The following is a 21,697-nucleotide window of genomic DNA, read 5'->3' on the forward strand; positions in this document are numbered from 1 at the left end:
AAGTCTGGTCTGTATTCACTGGAAAACATTTTTTTCTTTATAAAACCACATGCACCGAATTAAAATCAGATATTTAACCTTGCCAAAATTGTAGTACTTGCAATTAATCAGTTTGCAAATGGAGAAAGATGTTAAACTCTTTTGCAGGGTCTGACTAGCATTTGTCACATGACTGCCCCCTGGTGGTAGCCTTCATCTTGTGGCTTTTGCAATGCTTAGGACTTGCTTTCTTGAAAAAATACAATAACAAAGACATAAATAGTGGAGGTAGTAGGAATATTTTATGGTAAAAAAAATCATGATTTAAAATTATTCTTGTAGGCTGATAACCCTACAACCAATATGCATGTAGAATATACAGAATCATCTGACCATTTATCACCTTATATTTAAATGTGATGCCTTAAAGAGATATAAATAAGGCTGCTCTAAAAACATTCAAGGTAATCTCATATCAGAGTTGCAAACTTTAACTCTTAAAACTTCCTCTTAAGTTCATTCCATATTATCTAAGTTAGTGTATGAGAAAAATTTCAACTCCTTTTATTCATGTATTAAATAGAGGGGAAAAATCCTAATAAGAAAAAGAAAAAACTTAGAATAATATCACCAGAGAAAAATTAATCGTTGACTTAAAACCTGAGAGTATTTGGATAACTATGTAACATGAGTATTTTTAGTGTGGAGAAAACATTCTTTCTTGTTTAATATGTATTTGATAAAGTGTTTCCTCTTCGTTTGAGCAGTGCCAGTATACTGAATTTGGTCTCATAAAATAGAAATATTATTTACGTTTCTCTCAAGTAAACTTTTTACTTTTGTCTTGACAATTTGTTAGTAGACTTTAAAAAATGATGTAAAATTTTGAGGGTAGCTATAGTGATTCCTGCTTACACTAGAAACTAAAAGCTTAAGAAAAATGTTTCTCGTTAGCTTTCATTATTTTGCTGTTCACTAAGTCTCTTTGTACACATATAGCAATGACCAACTATTTTCACAAATCTCCACAAATCCAGGAGATTTGTGAATAGCACTTGGAATCTTGTGTATTTTCCCATTAGGAAGTATAAGATGTAAAAATATTAGTCAAATTTAAAAATGAATATGTATATTAAATATTTCTGGAGTTAAAATACTAGCTTTATTCTTATTCTATATTCATAATTTTAGAAGTAAGAAAAATTAGGAAGCATACTTTAAGAATCCCAAACGGTACATTTCTAGACAACAACCACTTTCTCTCAATCCTTAGTAATTTGTATAAGGTACTGATTTAAAAAGAATAAGCGCTGTATCATTTTTCAAAAATAAAATGAAATTAAGTCTGACTGCTATTTAAATTTTTCAGTCATTCAGCAGTAATAGCCTCTGGGCCATCTGCTTTTTGTGAAAGTTAACATGTATAAATTATATTGCAGGTTATAATGTTGTTGTAAAGATTCCCACAGGAGCAACAAACATTGATATTCTTCAGCACAGCTATTCTGGAAAACCCGAAGATGACAATTACCTTGGTAAACATTTCTAGTGAACAGCAGCCAGTATGTGGTTCTTGTGCAATGTCATGGAGGTCTGCCGTTGATGTAAATTCTTGGAAGGCAAGAAGAGCCCCTTGAACAAACATGCAATTTCAGTTCGTACCAAGCTTAAGTCATCTGAATTCCTGTTCATGGTTTCTTCTTGAGCTATGCACTATATCTTATTTAAAAAATTACTGAACTGAATTCTGCAAACTAAATTTAAGTTTGTTACCATGAGAGTGTTTTAGATAACGAAAGGTTATATTCGGTTAAAGTTGTGTGTGTTTTTAGAATAAGATCCTCTTCTATCTTTTTATCTAAGATGAATCATAGACCTCTTTGAGATTAAATGTTTTAAAGAAATTTTAAAAATGTTTTTACCATGTCGCAAAAGTTTTTAAAAAGCTCTTATGTTAAAGACAGAAAGAGAACTGATGTCATATTTTTAGATGTTAATGAATATAGTCAGAGTATATTGTCCTTTCGCTATTTCTAGAGTATAGATTTCGTTAGTGATTTATTTTTAGAAGTTAGCTTTTAGGTATAAAAAATTTCACTTAGGCCTAAAGATGAAAAGAATGCTTTACAAACCTTTTCCTTCTGTCTGAGAAATACTTGCTATTGACTTAATTATAATTCACCAAGCCTGGAGTAAGTGGTGTAGAGTTGATATTGAGAAAGTGCCTGCTTCACATTAATGAAATGTGAAGTACTGGCTCAAGTAATCAATGCTTATAACTGCGAATCTGAATCTATAATGAACAGCTTATCTTAGGAATTACGTTTGGCTATTATAAAGTCAAATATAGAGGGAACAACTGCTCAACGGATGCAGGTTTTCCTTTTGGGGTGATGAAATGTTTTAAAACTAGGTAGAGGTGGTGGTTGCACGACATTGTGAATGTACTAAATGCCGTTGAACTGTTGACTTTAAAATGGTTAATATTATGTAAATTTCATCTCTATAAAAAAAGGCAAAAAATTTTCTGAGGAAAATCAAATGTAAATATTTTGATTATACTTTTACATTTAGTTGCAATTCTTTTTCTTGTGTGTGAGGAGGACTAGCCCTGAGCTAACATCTGATGCCAATCCTCCCCTTTTTTCTTGAGGAAGATTGGCCCTGAGCTAACATCCATGCCCATCTTCCTCTACCTCATATGGGACGCTGCCGCAGCATGGCTTGACAAGCGGTGTGTTGGTGCGCGCCCGGGATCCGAACCTGCGAACCCCGGGCCGCCGAAGCAAAGCGTGTGCACTTAACCGCTTGTGCCACCGGGCCAGCCCCTGCAATTCTTTTTATTTTGCTAAAAATATTACCTAGGTGCATACACATAGATGTATTCTACCATATTGTAGGTAAATAATTTAATATGTCTCTCTTAGGTTCCAAATGTAGATATTTGTATCTTCCTAGGAATGGAAAATAGGTCTACAGTTTAAAAATTAAAAACGCTCACCAATGGAGTATCAATATACTTTGTAAGAGAACTACTAGTGGAAGTATCAAAATCTAAATTGAAGTGAGCAAAATAAGCACGTGAAGTCATTGAAGGGATTTGTAAAACATCTGTACTTATGAAATTTGCTTTTGTAACTAAAAGTAGTGAAATGTGTACAATTTTTCCCAGTAAAATTTTATTCCCCTTAGTTTTAATATAACCGATAGTCCCTTAAATAGGCCTATCCACTTTTAATAAAGTGCAGATGTACATAGAGGAATTTCTATTTTATAAGATAAATATGGAACTTTATTGGTTCTTCACTGAATTCAGTGTAATATATAAAAACAGTCATAATAGTCCATACAGACACAGAAACACCAATTTATTTGGCAATAATACCTTCAAGGTTGCTTTTTCAAGGGTGTTTTATTTATGCTGAAGTTTAGCCATAGGTGACTTGTGTGCTGTGGGTGGGGTTCCCTGGGAGGCCAAACAAATGTTTTCCAAAAAGGTTCTTGTTCCACTGAAAAGTATGCTATAAGTAAAGCAAGCGAAAAGTATTTGATTAATATGGGGTTTTTATTAGTATAAAATTTAAAGTATTATACATTCTCTTGAAAATTTAAACAAAAATAGCACAGTGCTTTACAACTTACACACATTTACAAACGTTTTCCAGATTTGATCCTGATTAAAAGCTTGTGAGATATGAATTCTTATTATTTCTGTTATGCAGTTAGGAACTGAGAAAGTTCCTAACTAAGGAATTAATTCCTTAGGAATTAATTGGAACAACTTGAATTTATTGTTCTAACACCAAATTGGGTTGTCTTTTTACTACCACACTACTGTGGACACTATGCAATTTTGTAAGAAAAAAAATTTTTTTTAAGTAGCAAATAATGAACACATACTGTATTATTATTTTATATATGTAAATATATAGTATATAAATAAATATACACACAAAGACATATTTGACAGCTTAAATACCTATCAATGGGAAAGAAAGGCCAAGAAGGGGCAGAAAGAACATAGGAATGTTCTAAAAGCCGTCCTTCACATAGGCATCAAGAGTGATAGAGTGCCTCTCTATGAAAAAGATCCCAATATTATATCGAATAGTATAGTCATTGCATGGCCTTTTAGAAAACTGACCCTAGAGTGTTAGAGCTTTGTACATTTTTTCCAAGATAAGCATAAATGGAATGTTTAGCAACCTAGCTCTTTCCTTGCCATTGACGACCAGAATTGATTTAGCTGATCTGTCCGTGATTTCCTTCTGTTTTCCCATTTCCTATATGTCCCTCCTGAAGCTTCATATCTCATGGAAGAAGATGACCTTCTCAGATAGAAAAGTATGGGGTGAATTTGTTTTAATATCTTTGGCTGATGTCCTGAAGTTTCCCTAATTATGGGTTAGGTACCACATTAAAGTACAGTCAAGTTTATTTCCTTAATGTTAATTTACATTTTAATTTCTTTAATTTCAAAAAAGGATTTGAATTTCAAAAGTAAAAAAAAATATTTTCTGTACTGTTGAGTGGTTTTACTATTTCATAAGTACTATTCTTTTACAGCATTATCTGACACTCAAGGGAATTTTCTTTTGAATGGGAATTTTGTTGTAAGTATGTCGAAAAAAGAAATCAACATACAAGGAGCTATTTTTGAGTACAGTGGTTCAAACAACTCAATTGAAAGAATTAACAGTACTGATCGGTTGGAAGAAGAACTAGTTTTGCAGGTAAGGTCTTGATAGTCGTTAATAAGACTTAGTTTTAATCATATTAAATTGTAATGGTTAAGTGCTTTGCATTTATTATTAAATATAAAAATGATGTCTTTTAAGACTATATCTTTTATGAATTAATTGTATGCTCCTTTGTATTTTTATTGAGGTTTTGTGTGTGGGTAATTTATACAACCCTGATGTACGTTATTCCTTCAATATCCCTGTGGAAGAGAAGAGTGACCTGTTCACATGGGATCCGTATGGACCATGGCAAGACTGTACCAAAATGTGTCAAGGTATGCTGATGTTAAGTAAAAGAGACAAAAGTTGGTCCATGCTCATACAATTTGAGGTGCTTTTGAGTCTGCCTGTGGAATCCTCCCCACTGTCCACACACAATACCACACAGACATACAAGCTTTCCTATCTTTTTTCTCTTCCTACTTTCTCCTCACTCGTTCTTTGTTTTGTATACCTAACAGCCTCATTTATCTCTACCCTTTTCAACATTCTCCGTTACTGCTCCTTTCCTTTCATATTCTTATTCTCTCACAGTCGCAGAAAGTTTCTCTAACTTGTAGACTGTTTCCTAGTGAAATACCTGCCCTTTCGTTTACTCCCCTCCACACACTTTCCTAGCCACCTGTCTCCTTCCTTTGGTGTTGGGGTATCAAACATTCTTTCATTCTTTTATTTTCCTTTCATGACTACAAGCAAATGTATTTGTACTGATGGCATGAATAACTGAAAGGAGCATAGTGAGAATTGGAAAAGCAGGGAAATTTACAGTAGGGAAAGAAAATGAAACGACTGGAATCTTAGGGCAATAGGGGATTATGGATACTTAATTGTATAATACTATGTTTGTTCAAATCAGTAAAAATTTATTGAGGGGCTACTTTGTTTCAGATTATTAATAAGACCCTGATTCTGCATTCAAGTTTCAAAGTCTAGTGGATGAGACAGAGGGATGAGTAGATTATCTTAATTTTAAATGGTAAATGCAGTGCTACAGGTATGCACAGAGAGGACCACAGAAAAGATGGAGGGAAAAGTCTGTGAGGAGATTAAATGTGAAGATATAGAGAAGTTTGTATAGAATGGAAAAGTAGTTTCCATAGGGACTAGAGAAAAGTTTTGGGAATTTGGGAAGCAGTGGGTCCGAGGAGAGGAAGCTCAGAACAGTATAGAAATGAGCTGAGAGAAGGTGGGTGGCCAGAGGCAGTGACCATAGATGATGGGAAAGTGAGAGTCAGTCTAACAAACTGACTTCAAAGTGCCTAAGAAATTGTGCTGTCCCATTCAGGAAAAGGCACAGACTTGGTCCTGTGGTGATGGGACAGTGGTGCCCAGATGATGGTGTGGAAACAGGCGTTCCTGATTGGGCAGTGTCTCAGGGGAGGGAGACTGCAGTAGACGATGCCAGACTGACTGGGATAAATGCTAGAAGTGAGAACAAAGAGCTTTGGTAACACAGAAGAAGGAAAAATTCATGAGGGAACATTCTAAAATGTGGTGCACACACTAAGTAAAGAATAATAAGATCCAAAATGGAAGATTGAACAAGACAGGATGAGACGGTTTGCAAGTTCGAAGCAGGAGAGGTCTCTGAAACTATTAATTCAATGTCACTTAGGATACTATGATTATCTTCCTTTTTTTGTGTGTAACTTTGGTTTCTCTTAAGTGAAGTTCCCTCAGTTTTTTGTTTGTTTTTCTGTGTACTGGAAGTTATCAGTCTCCAAACTTTTTGTGAGAACTATAAATTTTGTCTTAATGTTTTCAAGCACATTATTCTATCAGTTCAAATTTTCCTTCACCTATTGGTACCCTCTTTTCTCTTCCTCTAATTTGTGTTACTTTTTAGGCCTGTTATGTGACTGTCATTTTGAGCTTTCTCTTCATTGTTATCCTGGGAATTCTCTTCAACTTTCTTCTGTATTGGATTCCCTGTTTTCTAAATCTCAAAAAATTCTTTTTATTTCACCATTGGGTGGAACATATCCCTCAGTATTTTCCTTAGAAAGGTAGTTTTTTGGAGACCTTTCATATCTGAAAATGACATTATTCTTTTCTCACACTTGATCAATAGTTTAGCTGGTATAAAATTCTAAGTTAGATTATTTTCCTTCAGAATTGTGAAAGCCTTGTTTTCTGGCTTGTTTTTAGATTTCCTGTGCTTGTATGGACACTTTCTATTCTGGAAGTTTTGTGGATCCTCTCATTAGTTCTAGTGGTGGGAAATGTCAGGGCAGTGTGCCTTTATGTGGGTGTTTCTTTCATCTGTCTTCCTAGGGAATTAGGATGCCATTCCAATTTGGAAACATAAATTCTTTGATGAGAAACTTTATTCCATCATTTCTTTGATAATTTCCTCACATAAAATTTCTCTTCCATCTTTCTGAAATTTGTATTTGTATTTGGATATGCAACCTTCTGGACGGATCACCTATTTTCTAATTTCTTCTCCCAATTTACATTGTTTTCTTAGTGTTTTTTCTCATAACATCTTGCTTTTGTTTCATAGATGTAGTATCTTACGTCTCTGAGAGTACTAATCATAGTCTTCATGTTTTCTTTTCCTTGACTTTTTTCTTTCATCTTAATTCTATTTTGTTTTTCCTTATTTTGATCTCTTTTGCATTACTGGCTTTCCTAAAATGTCTGCTGATTCTTTCTTATTTGTTCCTACTTAAGAAATACTAAAATGCTGATTGAAAGTCCTGTGTGGGTCAGACAAGTCAAATAGGGGCCTTTTATAAAGTAATTGGGTCACTAAGTAGCTCTTTCATATGTCATTGAGGGAGAGACCCCAAATGTCATTGTCAGTTGATTTTTTTCTTGGGCTGAAGAGTCTCCCAAGAGAAGAATCCTCCCTTCTTTTGGTGGTCAGCAAGGGGACAGGGGAACAATGTAAGTGGGCTTGGAGGCAAAGGAAAATGGAGAGCCCAGTGGTCCTGGATCTCATCATTCAGTATGGAGTTTAAATCAGTTCTTCGTTTTTCCAGGCCTACCCCTCACACACTCACATCTTCACAGGGACCTGATATTTTCGATTCCCGGGCTTTTCTTGGATTCTATGGCATAAATAGTTTGTTTCTTATTCACTTCCCCCCTCCATAGGCTTAAGTTTCAGCTTCCTTGGCTCTGTTAAATAGTTATTTTCTATCCACTCTTCACATTCAGAATTTCCTTTTCTTACCTACTGTGTTTCCTTTTTTATTCCTTTTGTTCTTTTATGTTAATGCCTTTTCAAAATTCCTTTTAGTTATTTCAGTTGGTATTTAGGAAGGAGCAGAGATAAACCTGTATGTTCATGTTTAGCTAACTGGAAATATACAGATGAACTTTGATAAAACAGAAATTTGATCATGTCACTGACTGCTTAAACTCTTTCCTGTCCCCTCATTGCAGAATGTGTAAAGTTCAATTGACTCTGGCCCCTTATAACTACTTCTCTTAGTTTGCTTTCACTGCATACAAACAACCGCTAAATCTCAATGGCTTAGAACAACAAAGGTTTATTTCTCACTTATGCTATGTTTTGGCTGCTAATTGGCTGTGACTCTTCTCAAGCTTGCTGTCTGCTTGGTGTCCATGTCTTTTTTTTTTTTTCTTTTGGTGAGGAAGATTAGCCCTGAGCTAACATCTGTTCCCAATCCTCCTCTTTTTGCTGAGGAAGATTGGCCCTGGGCTAATATCCATGCCCATCTTCCTCTCCTTTATATGTGGGATGCCTGCCACAGCGTGGCTTGATAAACGGTGCATAGGTCCATACCCAGGATCCAAAACTGCAAACCCCAGGCCGTCGAAGCAGGGAGTGTGAACTTAACCACTATGCCACCGGGCCGGCCCCCATGCCATTGTTTAAAAAATTAATAGACTTTATTTTTAAGAGCAATTGTAGGTTTATAGAAAAATTAAGCAGAAAGTTCAGAAAATTCCCATACTCTCCCTTCTACCACCACCCCCCCCGCCCGCCGTTCCTCTATAACTAACATTTTGCATTAGTGTGGCACATTTGTTACAATTGGTGCATTATTATTAACTAAAGTCCATAGTTTACGTTAGAGTTCACTCTGTGTTGTACATTCTCTGGGTTTTGACAAATGTATAATGACATGTGTCCACTATTACAATATCCTACGGAATACTTGCACTGCCCTAAAAATCCCTCCCTCCGTCTCCTCTCGAACCTGTGACAACTGCCGATCTTTTTATTGTCTGTTTGTGCCTTTTCATTCATGATTCCAGGCTGAAAGATGAGCCTCATCTGGGCAAAGCTATTTTAGAGACAGAGAAAAGGGAAAAAGAGGTGTCAGAGCAGACAGTGGCTTTTAGAGCTTCTGCTTAGAACTGGAATAGGTCACATCCCCTTACGGTTGTTTGGCATAAGCCTGATGTCAAAGGGCAGGGAAGTATACTCCTCCCAAAGGAAGTTACAGTGACATCATAGCAAGTAGAGAAGTGTAGTTCTCTCACAGGGAAAAGGGAAGCAGATGATGAGGAACAATAATACAGTGTACCATATAGCATTAGCGCCATCCCTGGCCACTCAATTCTCCACTAATGACCACTCCATCCAGCTATAATGAATTTCTTTCTACTCCATACCTGTCCCACCTTCCTTACATCTCTTCACTAAGCAAACTTCTGCATCTTGCAGGATTCAGCCAACTTATTGTAGAAAGCCATCCCTGATTAGATTAATATGCTAGTCTATCCTGTGTGCTATGTTGGAATTTTTTGCTTTCTGAACTGAATCCTTTTGGTTCTTAGAGTTAAATAATTATGGAACATCTACTTATGTGAATTTTCCTCTTATTTTAAATTTTCATTTGACTTTGGCCAAGGTCTTCATAGAAGAAAAATTACTTGCATACGTACAAGTGATCATATGGTGGTGTCCGATCAAAGATGTGACCACTTACCACTTCCATTGTTTGTGACTGAAAGGTGCAATACGGACTGTGAACTAAGGTAAAAGAAATAATGTATAATGTAACCAGTGTATAATGTAACCAAATTAAATCAATTAATGGGGTAAGATGTAAGACATCTAGTGCCATGCCTGGCACATAGCAGACATGTAATTAATGTCCATCCTTTCCCCTTGCCGTTATAAAATTTCAGGCTCACTAGTTTATTGTGCAACTCAGTAATTGCTTTGAATTTTTATTCACAGTATTTCCTGAATATAAGTATATAGGCCTCAATATTTTGTGCAGGAAATGGAAATAAATTTGTCTGTAAATAAATACAAGTAAACCTCTAATCTGAAAACCCATGGTTTAAAGATCTGAAACCAATTTTGTAGCCTGATTCTGCAATTTCCATTGAACTCATGAACCAAGAAACGTCTCAAGTTTGAGGATTAGAGAATCAATAGGTTGATTTCTCTCTCTTATCAGGATTTTGTCCATTAAATGTTAAGGAACATAATCCTAGATAATGGCAGGGAAGTTTTCACTTCTAACCTGAATTTCTTATTTGGTTTTTCTATGATTGGTCTGAGAGTGAAGCTAAGGACAGTAACCCCATCTAGCAGGCGACAGTTAACATTCAGGGATGGCCAGAACCTCTTTCACTAAGCGAGGTTGAGAAGTTTTATGTATTTATGATGTTATTTGAAGACATATAGTGACAGCCTGGTGGTAGAACTGCCTGTATAAGCTGCATCCACTGCATTGCAGTGGAATGAAGCACAGTGAAATCCTTGAGAGGATGTTGGGGATAGAAATGAGCTCCATGAATTTCATGCTTTGTTATACCGGTGCACTCACATTGTCTGATAGATTGCTAACTATAATTGGGATAATTTGGCTAAAACAAGCAGATTTTGCCTGTGGAAAAAATGTTTTCCCTAAAAACGTGTTTCAAGATAGATCACATGAATTATTGAGAAAGTGTGATATGCTTTACAAACCTATTTTACCAACTTTTAAAAGCTTGATGTAGTCAGATTCTCAGATATTCCCTGATCATAAATCAAAATACTATGGAGGAGTTGCACAGAGGGAGACTACCTGATTGCGAGTCAGATATATTCAGTTATAGTCTTAAATCTGCCACCAAGTAATTGGGTAATCTCAGTCTAAACCAGTTGTTTTCAAAGGTTTTCGGGGAAGCCTGGGGTTCCTTGGACATACCTCTAAAGCCACCACCCAATGCCAGAGTGAGGTCAATAGATACTGGCTCCCTATCTCCAGCTTAAACCAGACCAGCTCCATTTTTATATATCTGGAGAGGAAGTAAGATTTTATTTGGGAAAAAAGGTTTCTAATGAAAAAGTCAAGCATTTATACCATTTGAATACACAATATCGCTGGGCCTCGTTTTCTCGTTTATAAAATGGAAGTTTGGGCTATATGATCCCTAAGAACTTATCTCTAATTCAATGATATATCAAATATTTTCAGGTGGCTTGTCCATCAAATCAAACAGAATTTTTAAAATTGAATCATATGCATGAGTCTCTCTGAATCCATTTTTTAATTGCGTTAATTGGCATACCTCCTAAGTGTCATAACATCATTTTTTCTAGGTGGCACATCATTGGCAAAAGTGAGTGTTCATCCCATTGTGGTCAAGGATATAAATCATTGGACGTCCACTGCATGAAGTATTCCATTCATAAAGGACAGACTGTTCCAGTAGATGACCACTACTGTGGTGACCAGCTGAAACCTCCTACCAGAGAACCCTGCCATGGTGACTGTGTCTTAACCAGTTGGCATTATTCGGAATGGTCCCAGGTACAAAGAAAAAGTATTGCTTGAGAAAAGTTGCTTCTTTTTAAATTTTTAATTAAACATTTGTTACCCTAAAGTATTCTTAAAATTTTTGTTCCCATTTGTCACCACTTTTTTTTTTTTTTCTTGAATCAGTGTTCCAGGAGTTGTGGAGGAGGGGAAAGGTCTCGAGAATCTTATTGTATAAATAACTTGGGCCACCGTCTTGCTGATAGAGAATGCCAAGAGCTTCTGAGAGTGACAATAGAGAATTGCAATGAATTTTCCTGTCCCAGTTGGGCTACCAGTGAGTGGAGTGAGGTAATATTAAATGCATGTGGCTTAGAACGGTTATAATATTGTGTAGGAAAACTTTGCAATCTAAGGCTTTATTAATTCAAAAAATTTACATTTATTTTATTTCATAAATAACTTTATTATCAAGGCGATAAAAAATGGTTTCTTCTTAAGCTATTTGCAGTATCTGGCTAACAGTGACATTAACTGGTGTTTAATCTATAATCGTTTTTATGAGAAAGTCCTGGTGTCCACAGTAGCCTGAGATAGATACGTATTCTAAGGTTAGTTTTGTATCTTTGTTTCTAGGACAAATGGATGTTGCACTGAGATTTGGGCAATAGAAGTTTGGGGTGAATATTTCTGGAGGAATGAAGGGAAAATGTCCTTAGGAATGGTCTCTCAACTGTATTTTATTTATTTGTTTATTTATTCATTCATTCATTCATTCATTTTTTTGCTGAGGAAGATTGGCCCTGAGCTAACATCTTTGTCCATCTTCCTCCATTTTATATGGGATGCTGCCACAGCATGGCTTGACAAGTGGTGTGTTGGTCCGCGCCAGGATATGAACCTGCCAACCCAGGGCCACTGAAGCAGAGCACGGGCACTTAACTGCTTGCGCCATGGGGCCAGCCCCTATCAACTACACTTTAATATGAAAATTGATCACTGTATCATTTTGTAAGGCATCTGTGTTGACTAATACTGGAAATAAATAATGGTGAGTTATATTCTTACAGTGTCTTGTCACATGCGGAAAAGGAACAAAGCAGCGGCAGGTGTGGTGTCAACTGAATGAAGATCGCTTGAGTGATGGCTTCTGTGATCCAAGTACCAAACCTGAATCTCTGAGACCGTGTGAGCTTCATACGTGCGCTTCCTGGCAAGTAGGACCGTGGGGTTCTGTGAGTATATGATAAGGGTTTCTCTGATTTAATCCTTCTTTACAGAATAGCACAAAAGTTAATGGTATTTTCACTCTTTTAATGGAGGCATCTAAATTGGGGTGGTTTATTGGAAAAATACTCCTGAGATGTAAACCCTTATTGGCAAAATTTTCTCAGTACTGCTAATTTTGCTACAGTAAATATTTTACCTTTGCTTTTGAATTCATTCTGTTAACCAGAATGCTACAAATTTTATGCTTTTAGCAGCTTTGTTTAAACTATAAATGTTTTCATGTTCTGTGTCTAAATTATTATCTTTACTGTCTTTAGAGTAGGCATTGTTGAGAAGTTTTGCCAAACAGGCAGCTAGGAATCTGCAGGATAAGCAATGGTCAGGCTGGATGAGGGTGGGCAGCTTATTATCCTGTGCGGGTTGCCACAGTTGATGGGAAAGCTCGAATCTTCTCTTTAGCTTTGTCCTATGCTTTTTCTTCTTCTATCTCTTTGAAATTTACTTAGCTTGTTAAATAACATATATACATCAGGTAGATTTTGAAAAGTATTTAGTTTCCCTAAATTGTATTGACTCTACTTCCAAAATATCAGGCCTCTATTGATATTTTTACATGATAACTTTTTAAAGTAATGGTAATAACTGTACATTTTAACTTCAATATTTTATTATCTACATAAATTTGAATAAATATGTTATATTGATTAAATTTGCAAAAGTTAAGTCTAGAATCTGGTATAAAGGACTCATAAAAAGATCTACTGGACATATATTATTAACTATGTATTCATTAAGAAAATTAAGTTTCTGTAATTTTTGAATAACAGTAGTGTTTGATATCTGCTTATATTCCTTCAGTGCACAGCCACATGTGGACATGGGTATCAGATGCGTGCTGTTAAATGCATCAATGAACTAATTAGTGCAGTGTTAGATGACAGAGTGTGCCATGGAGCTAGTCGCCCAAGTGACAGGCAGGTAAAGGACGCCTCTTCATAGATTATAAACAAAAAGATTTATGATACAGGAGGGTTATTGATATGTTAAAATTACTTCCATAGTATTTTTTCCACTTAAACTTATGTCTTAAAAATGTGTGCATGTACATCAGAGAATTTATTGTTCTTGATTTCTTGGTTTTGCCAGCTTTGTAGCTTTGCTAATGAATTTTTTTACTCTTTACCTGCCATTGGATCACTCATTTAACTTACATATTCCATCCTTTGAACTGCAGAAGAAGGATAATATCTATCATGAATATCATGAACTTCTAAAGTGTCTCGTACTGTTTAAGGTAGTGTTCTGTGTTCATTCGGAATGTTTAGCTTAGTGGTATTTTTGAAGGACTGTTGCTCTTTTCCTTTTCAAGCATCAGACAGAATGATCCAAACCTTAGGATTCAGCCTCATACAATCCATTTCTAGCCCTAGACAGTACTTTGTATTTTTGAAAAATAAAAACCTTTACATCGTTTATTTGTAATTCAGTGTGTAACCGTCCTTGAATTAGATATGTAGAAGAAGAAACGAGATTTAATATAAATCAGTGATTAATTCATGTTTCATGAGACCCATTTTTCTTTTGAACAGGACTGTATAGTTACACCTTGCCCAATTATCCCTAAAATTGGAGCCACTTCGTTACCAGCTCTTCCCAAGATGGCACAATGGCGACATGGTTCTTGGACCCCAGTAAGTGAATTCCTGTAAAAAGCACAGTGTTTCTATTATGGAGGCTTTTAGATATCAACAAAAGGTTGCTACAGATTTGCCAAATTAATGTATGCATTCATTCTCAGGTATTTTGATGGTGTGGCAGGAGCATGGCGTTTAGAATTAGGTAATTTAATGGCTAAATCTTGCTCTGTGTCTCTCAGCAAGAAACTTAAGTTTTCTGCTATTTTCTAATCTACAAAATGAGGATAATAATGTTTATGTCACAAGTTGTTATAAGAAGCAGATGTGGGGCCGGTCCGGTGGCACAAGCGGTTAAGTGCGTGAGCTCCGCTGCAGAGGCCCGGGGTTCGCCGGTTCGGATCCAGGGCGCGCACTGATGTACCGCTTGGTGAGCCATGCTGTGGCGGCGTCGCATATAAAGTGGAGGAAGATGGGCGTGGATGTTAGCACAGGGCCAGTCGTCCTCAGCAAAAAAAACAGGAGAATTGGCAGATGTTAGCTCAAGGCTGATCTTCCTCACAAAAAAAGGTAGAAGCAGCAGATGTGACATTAGGCTTCTTATCTGCTTTTTTTTAAACTACCAACATGTTGTTTTTCTAAACCGAAAGCTTCAGTGTCTTTGGAGTGTACACTTTGCTTTAATGTTATGTGGTATATATTTTTAAGCTCCACATATTCTCTGAATACTTTAATTAATGGGATCATATCTATTACTTACATTTTATATAAGGTTCTTTTATATAAAGTAAATTCTCTTATATAAAATTCTTAGAATCTTTATATAAGATTATCTTATATAAAAGGCTTTCTGTATCTTTAATTTTGGCAAATAACTAATCAATATTCCAAGAAGTTTAGTGTTTTGTTCTCATTATCATAAATGTCTGATTTGTGAAATTTATGATCTAAACTGAGTAGGAAATTCACTACCCTATTTTTGACTCAAAAGTGATGCCAGATGATATTTATAATTTAAGCTTTTTCAAGAAATTTGATGTTTTAGAAATTTGAGCAACAACTATGTATAAGGGAAGTGGGAGAGGTACTATATAACACCTTCATATAATTCAATTTTTTTTTAAAGTGCTCCGTGTCTTGTGGAAGAGGTAACCAAGCCCGCTACGTAAGCTGTCGCGATGCTCATGATGGAATAGCCCATGAATCCTATTGTGCCCATTTACCTCGGCCTGCTGAAATATCTGTCTGTTTTAGCCCTTGTGGCGAGTGGCAAACAGGGAATTGGTCCCCTGTAAGTATTTTTATGAGAAAAAAACGAAATGAAAAATTTAAATGTAATATTTGATATTTAGTATAACATGAATGTAGTTTATTACATTATAAATGTTTGCTAAATTTGTGATCAGTGTTCAGCTACCTGTGGCCATGGAAAAACAACTCGACAAGTTTTATGCATCAACTACCATCAGCCAATTAATGAGAATTACTGTGACCCTGAAGTTCGCCCTTTGATAGAACAAGAATGTAATCTGGCAGCCTGCCCACCCGCGTACAGCCACTTTCCGAGTTCCTCTGAGCAGCCAAACCATTTTCCAGGCAGGAATTTTCCATTAACTCACAAACCAGAAGATAATCAAAATCAGGGGGTCCATCCATCAATCAGAGGAAACCAATGGAGAACAGGACCATGGGGAACAGTAAGCTGTCTTTATTGAGTTATAGTCATTCTATAATTTTGTAATATTATAGCCTTTTAACAGATACATATACAATGACATCAAGTGCTTTTAATGCTAAATTTATCTGAAGATCACTAGTTTAAATCTTAAAAAGATTAAGCAATTTTTGATCCAGAGTTCTCATCACATTAATGTATAATTCAATATTATGATTACAGAGGAATGCACTTAAAAACAATCTGATTAGAGTCCATTATAATAAAAGAAAGTCTTTTAGGAGGTAAGACTACAAATGTTTATGAAAAAACATTCTGTAAGCTGGTGTAAAATCATGATAAACTGCAAAAGCTATGATTGTCATTCATATTTTACATGAGATTAATGACAACAAAATACAGAAAAACGCCGATGTAAAAATTAAGTACCTTAACACTATTTTTTTGTCTTTTATTCCATTCTACTGAGACCTTAAAACTTTAATTCCCTTTTACTTAACACTTAAGAGAACAAGGATGAATTTCCTATCACGAGTTTTAAAACTTCACCTTTTCATTATCAAATTCTAATGAGACTCCTAGTAAAACTCAAGTGTTTTGACAGATTGTGATGCAAATGATGATTCCACTGAGGGAGATTTTAATGTGGGGAGTTGGAACTTGAGTCAAAATACTGATTTTTTTCACCACATAGCTTCATGATGTGGAATCTGCAGTTTGTGTGTTTTATCCTTGTCAGTGCTCCAGCAGTTGTGCTGGAGGTGTTCAGCGTCGAGTTGTGGTCTGCCAGGACGAAAATGGACAGAGCGCCAGTTACTGTGATGCGGCCTCCAAGCCTCCAGAGTCAAAGCACTGCGATGCGGGACCTTGTCCACGGTGGAACTACGGAAGCTGGGGAGAAGTAAGTCATAATAGTTCCTAAACTTGTGGAGATTACGTATGACATCGCTGAAGACCGAGAGTTAAGCCCTTCATACTGTTACTGTTGGATAATCTTACTTCACTATACCATACAGAAAGATTTTCTTTTATTGAGTAAAACCATGTTCTTTTAATAGATATTGTCATGGTATAAATTACTCATTCATGATAGGAAATGTATACTCCGTATTTTTTTACAGAATCTAATATGCTAGCCAATATGACTGAACTACCAATGCCTTTCTAAAATTAGTATATTAGTTTTAATTTCTTAGAAAATTAGATTGATATAAAGATAGAAAATTAGACTGATATATAGGCCACGTTTATATCCTATTACTGAACCATTCATTTGGTAAATCTTTTAAACAGATAGTTGTCAATTATTGAGCATTTTCTTCATGCCCTGGCATTCTTCTAGGCACTGGGGATATGAAGATAATTTTTAAATGGTTATAATGAATACTAATCTCACCTATAATATAGATAAGAAAGAATAAGAAAGACTTATGCTGGCTTTGGATGAATAAAATAAACCATCTAACTTAGTCAAATATTTTTGCTTAACGATTTTTGGTACGTATTTTCTTTTCATTGGGAATTTGGAAATCACTGTTTAAGGATGCACTCTGACCAGGTGCTAATTAAGTACATTTTAAAAATGTACTTTTACTATTTTCCAAAATGAAAGTAACTTTTATTTCTGAGTTTATGCATGCTCATTGTAGAAATTAAAAATAATATGAAGAATTATGAAGAAATATCTTTTAACTTTTTGATACATTTCCTTATAGAGTTTTGTTCTATGTGGGTTCCAGAAATAGGTTCATGTTATATATGCTGTTTTGCCACCTACTTTTTTCATATAATATATACTGAAAATCTTTCTGTATTTAAATTTAGATCTACCGTATTAGCTTTCACGGCTACATAGTAATTGTTATATAGTTAATACTTATTAAATAAATCAGTTTTGTTTCTGGCTTAACCTGCCAAGAGTCTATCTCATAGACTCTTGCTATCTTATGGTACTAATTCTCAAAATTGTGTCTATTATTTTTTAAATTATGCAACTAGAACTTTGATTTATTTTTTACCCAGAAAGAAATGTTGAGAATTAGGAAGGAGAAACTTTAAACTCTAGCATTACTAATTTATGTATTAAACATTGAAGAGAGCAATATAATATTCTCTTTAAAGCCACAGAGTTTTGAATTTTCTTATTTTTAGTGTACACAAACATGTGGAGGAGGAATAAAATCAAGATTCGTAATATGTCAATTTCCCAATGGCCAAAGGTCACAAGAGCAAAACTGTGAAATCTTAAACAAGCCACCTAGTGTGGTCCAATGTCACGTGCATGCTTGCCCTGATGGCGTATCATGGCATCGGGGACCATGGAAATCGGTACGATAGTATTCTTATGTTTATCGTTTTACTATGTCCTTTTAACTTTAAATTCCTCTCTTTACAAATCGTGATGCAAACACTATATTTTCTCTGATTCCTTTTTTTTTAAGTAGACCATTGGCCATCTTGGCTTGGGTTATTAAATGTAATTGTTTGGAAGAAGAATTCATTCCGTTTCAAGTACTGTAATATATATAATAGTTTTATATGTATTTATATTTTTTTATAAGTGAATTTTGAACAATAGCACTATTCTAATGGAAATACTTTTCTCCAGTATATCTTTGGCTTGCCCTCTATTTAATCAGAAATGTTTTACTATTTACATTTGTATCTAATGTTAACATTGTGCTTGTAACAATGGCAAATTAACGCTATGTCTTGTTTGAGTGTATAACTGTATGTGGCTTTTGTCTGTCAATGTCCAGTAACTGATCCAAAAACAAATAACATTCTTGAAGACTCTGTTTTTGTCATTGTTAAACTTAGTATTTTGTTTGGAAATGTGAAAATATTATATTAAAGAAAAGATAGAGAAATTTACTTATATAAAGTAAATTAATTGTTTACAGTTTGTTACATACATCATGGAAAAGTATGATTTATATAGTAATTTATATGAATATTCATTTTTTCCACTGTGTGGAGTTACTGTGTTTTGGGGATGTTTTAATTTTTTATTTTTTTTGGAGCCATACATAAAATTCATAAATGTTGTTCATGAATGGTTTATTTTCTCTAGAATTTTTTAAATAGCCAGGCTTTGAACAACAATATATAAATATACTGAAATTAGCATTTTGGTCACTTTTGATATTTTAAATCACGAAAAACCAAGTATACTTCTTTCAGGTAAAAAACTGATTTGAGTCTGTAATCTATTTATTATTACATTTATAAAGTTAATTCTTTATTTGGAAAATAATTATAACTCTGGTTTTATAACCAACACTGATGCCTTGCTTTGCCCAAGTCAAAGCTTCACAATGAGATGTAAACCCAAGTTTCAACTCATGCCACTTGAAGCGTAGGTCAAGTTCTAGTTCAGGCTGAAATTTATCTTCATAGTCAGTGTGACTGATATGAAACAACAGAACATTTGAACTTTATAGGAGGGTCTTAAATTATTACATCAGAGAACCATCACTTTGTGGGAACTAACAAAAAACTTATTTTCCCATAGAAAGCATTCACATATTTACTTAGTAAAATGTGTCCTGACCATCTACTATTATCCTAGGCACTGTGCTAGAGATAATAAAGACTGTACTAGCGATAATAAACCCTATGGAGTTTACAATCTAGCTGGGAAGATTTGAAATACCGTAGGAACTCACCACAAAAAGATACCATTTTTTGTTAGAAAAATTCACTTTCTCTTTGCTATATCTCTGTTACATTTTCTTTCATTTTATTGATTTTAGTTTGCAAGCCTGGTTCTTCATAAGGCTGTGGATAACCTTCTTGGAATTTTGCACCCATTAGGGAAGCAGACTCCTAACCACTAGTTAGAGATTGAATTGTAATAGCATTTGTTTCTGAGCACAAAGGTTTTATTTTCTCTACTTATTCATGACTTTATTAATTCACAAAGCATTAACCGTTCACTTATGTCTCCTGCTTTGTGCTAGGTATTGAAGTACTTAAAATAGTTTTTGAGTCAGATTTTGTATTTCAGGGGTCAGCAAACTGTGGCCCATGGATCAAATCTGGCTCATTGCCTGTTCTTGTAAATAAGTTTTATTGGTACACAGTCATGCACGTTTTTTTATGTATTATCTGTGGCTGCTTTTGCACTACAAAGCAGAGTTGATTAGCTGCAAGAGAGACTATATGGTCCTCAAAGCCTGAAATATTTACTATTTGCCCCTTTCTGGGAAAAGTTTGCTGACCCCTATTCTATTTAATAAATAATATAATGCTTTTTACATTTAACATAAAATGTACTTAAGGTTATAGAGTATTAGAACTACAAATACTCATTTGGGGTCAGTTTTAGAAGTTTTTGATCCCTTTTTTTTTACATTGTAAAACATTTTAAGGTTTATCAACCTTCTCTACATAGTCACTGTGGTAGTCACACGATTTTTTCCCCAGCTTTATTGAGATATAATTGGCATATAACATTGTGTAAGTCTAAGGTGTACAACATCACACAATGTTTATCTGTTGGGTTGGAATGTAGCTAATACTATTTACCAATACATTTGTGTCATGCTAGTTTTTGTATGTAAATGATGTCATAAGTGAAAAACCCGAATGTTCCTTCAAGTCCTATGCACAGATAACTTTTTCAACCTCACAAAAACATATGACCAAGAAAACAATAAACACAAATTACAAAATAGTAAGACAGAAGGACACAATTCTTCATTGTTTACTACATGTCTATTCCAAAAGGAGTTCATTGAATAATTGTCTTTGCACTAGTGTAGAACTATATCTTTTTTGATAAGTTGAAGATGAAATTTTAAAAATCACAATAAATGTTTATTAGAATGTTTACACTTATTTATTTACTTTTTATAGGTATAAAGTACATATGTATCATTAGAGTGCCTGGATTTCTTTTATTATATGAAGAATTTTATTCCTTAAATTAGCCTTTTATATTAAAAGAGTTTAAGGGATCTGAAGTTTTGTTGTTAAAACCAGATATAACCCTTTACCTCTTTCAGTATTGCCACATATTATCCAAACTTCAAAATACCTCTTATTAACATATCAGATTAATATTCTTTCATGGGTAAGTTTAATTTCAGCAGATCCTGTTCATCAGGTTAGGAAATTAAGAATACGTGTGTGTGTACATATATATGAATGACATGAAATCTCAAACACATTTCATTTTAAAGCAAAATGAAAATATGAAGTGCTAAATCATTAATATGTAACTAGGAAGAAAGTTGTAAATATGCATTTAAATTTTCTCCATGTTGTGGGAAATCTTGTGTTGTAATAATTAATAAGCATGATTAAAGAAAGGAATAAATAAATCTTAACCTATGTCTGTTAATTTAATGACTGTATTTTTGTGATTAGTCAATGTGAAATGATTGTATTTTAACCCTTGCTTATTAATGATGTGTTATGGCTTTGTGCTTTGCATAATTCATATGTATGTTGTATTTTTACTCTTTGGATCAATACCTAAAATGTTTTAAGTCACAGATCCTGTATTGTAATGAATGCCTCTTTTCTTTTGGTGGTATTTTTCTTAAATAACAAACTGTTAATTTCTCTTATTAAACATGTAATTGTTGAATAGTGTATGTTTTTATAATTATACTAAGTATATGTATAAGCTGCTATTTTTCAGCTAATTCTGTTAAAAACTAACATTGGTATTTAAAAATATAAGGTTCATTGTTTAGCTATCAATTTTTAAATGCTAGACATTTTTATATTTTTTCTGTTTATATATTA

The 21,697-nt window shown here is 34.5% G+C and overlaps 1 protein-coding gene across 1 annotated transcript in view; it reads left to right on the top strand.

The window, feature by feature from the left end:
• ADAMTS20 (ADAM metallopeptidase with thrombospondin type 1 motif 20) overlaps positions 1 to 21,697 on the top strand; it is a 179,772-nt gene that overhangs the window by 89,413 nt on the left and 68,662 nt on the right. The window contains exons 16-28 of the mRNA XM_058558477.1: positions 1,419 to 1,514; positions 4,546 to 4,712; positions 4,867 to 4,996; positions 9,554 to 9,680; positions 11,245 to 11,455; positions 11,588 to 11,752; positions 12,472 to 12,636; positions 13,490 to 13,609; positions 14,221 to 14,322; positions 15,392 to 15,556; positions 15,672 to 15,962; positions 16,680 to 16,841; positions 18,092 to 18,268. Of these exons, the coding sequence (XP_058414460.1) occupies positions 1,419 to 1,514; positions 4,546 to 4,712; positions 4,867 to 4,996; positions 9,554 to 9,680; positions 11,245 to 11,455; positions 11,588 to 11,752; positions 12,472 to 12,636; positions 13,490 to 13,609; positions 14,221 to 14,322; positions 15,392 to 15,556; positions 15,672 to 15,962; positions 16,680 to 16,841; positions 18,092 to 18,268 (2,078 nt within the window). The remainder of the gene's footprint in view (positions 1 to 1,418; positions 1,515 to 4,545; positions 4,713 to 4,866; positions 4,997 to 9,553; positions 9,681 to 11,244; positions 11,456 to 11,587; positions 11,753 to 12,471; positions 12,637 to 13,489; positions 13,610 to 14,220; positions 14,323 to 15,391; positions 15,557 to 15,671; positions 15,963 to 16,679; positions 16,842 to 18,091; positions 18,269 to 21,697) is intronic.

The sequence above is a fragment of the Diceros bicornis genome, chromosome 17 (assembly GCF_020826845.1).
Source record: "Diceros bicornis minor isolate mBicDic1 chromosome 17, mDicBic1.mat.cur, whole genome shotgun sequence".
Taxonomy (NCBI): Eukaryota; Metazoa; Chordata; class Mammalia; order Perissodactyla; family Rhinocerotidae; genus Diceros; species Diceros bicornis.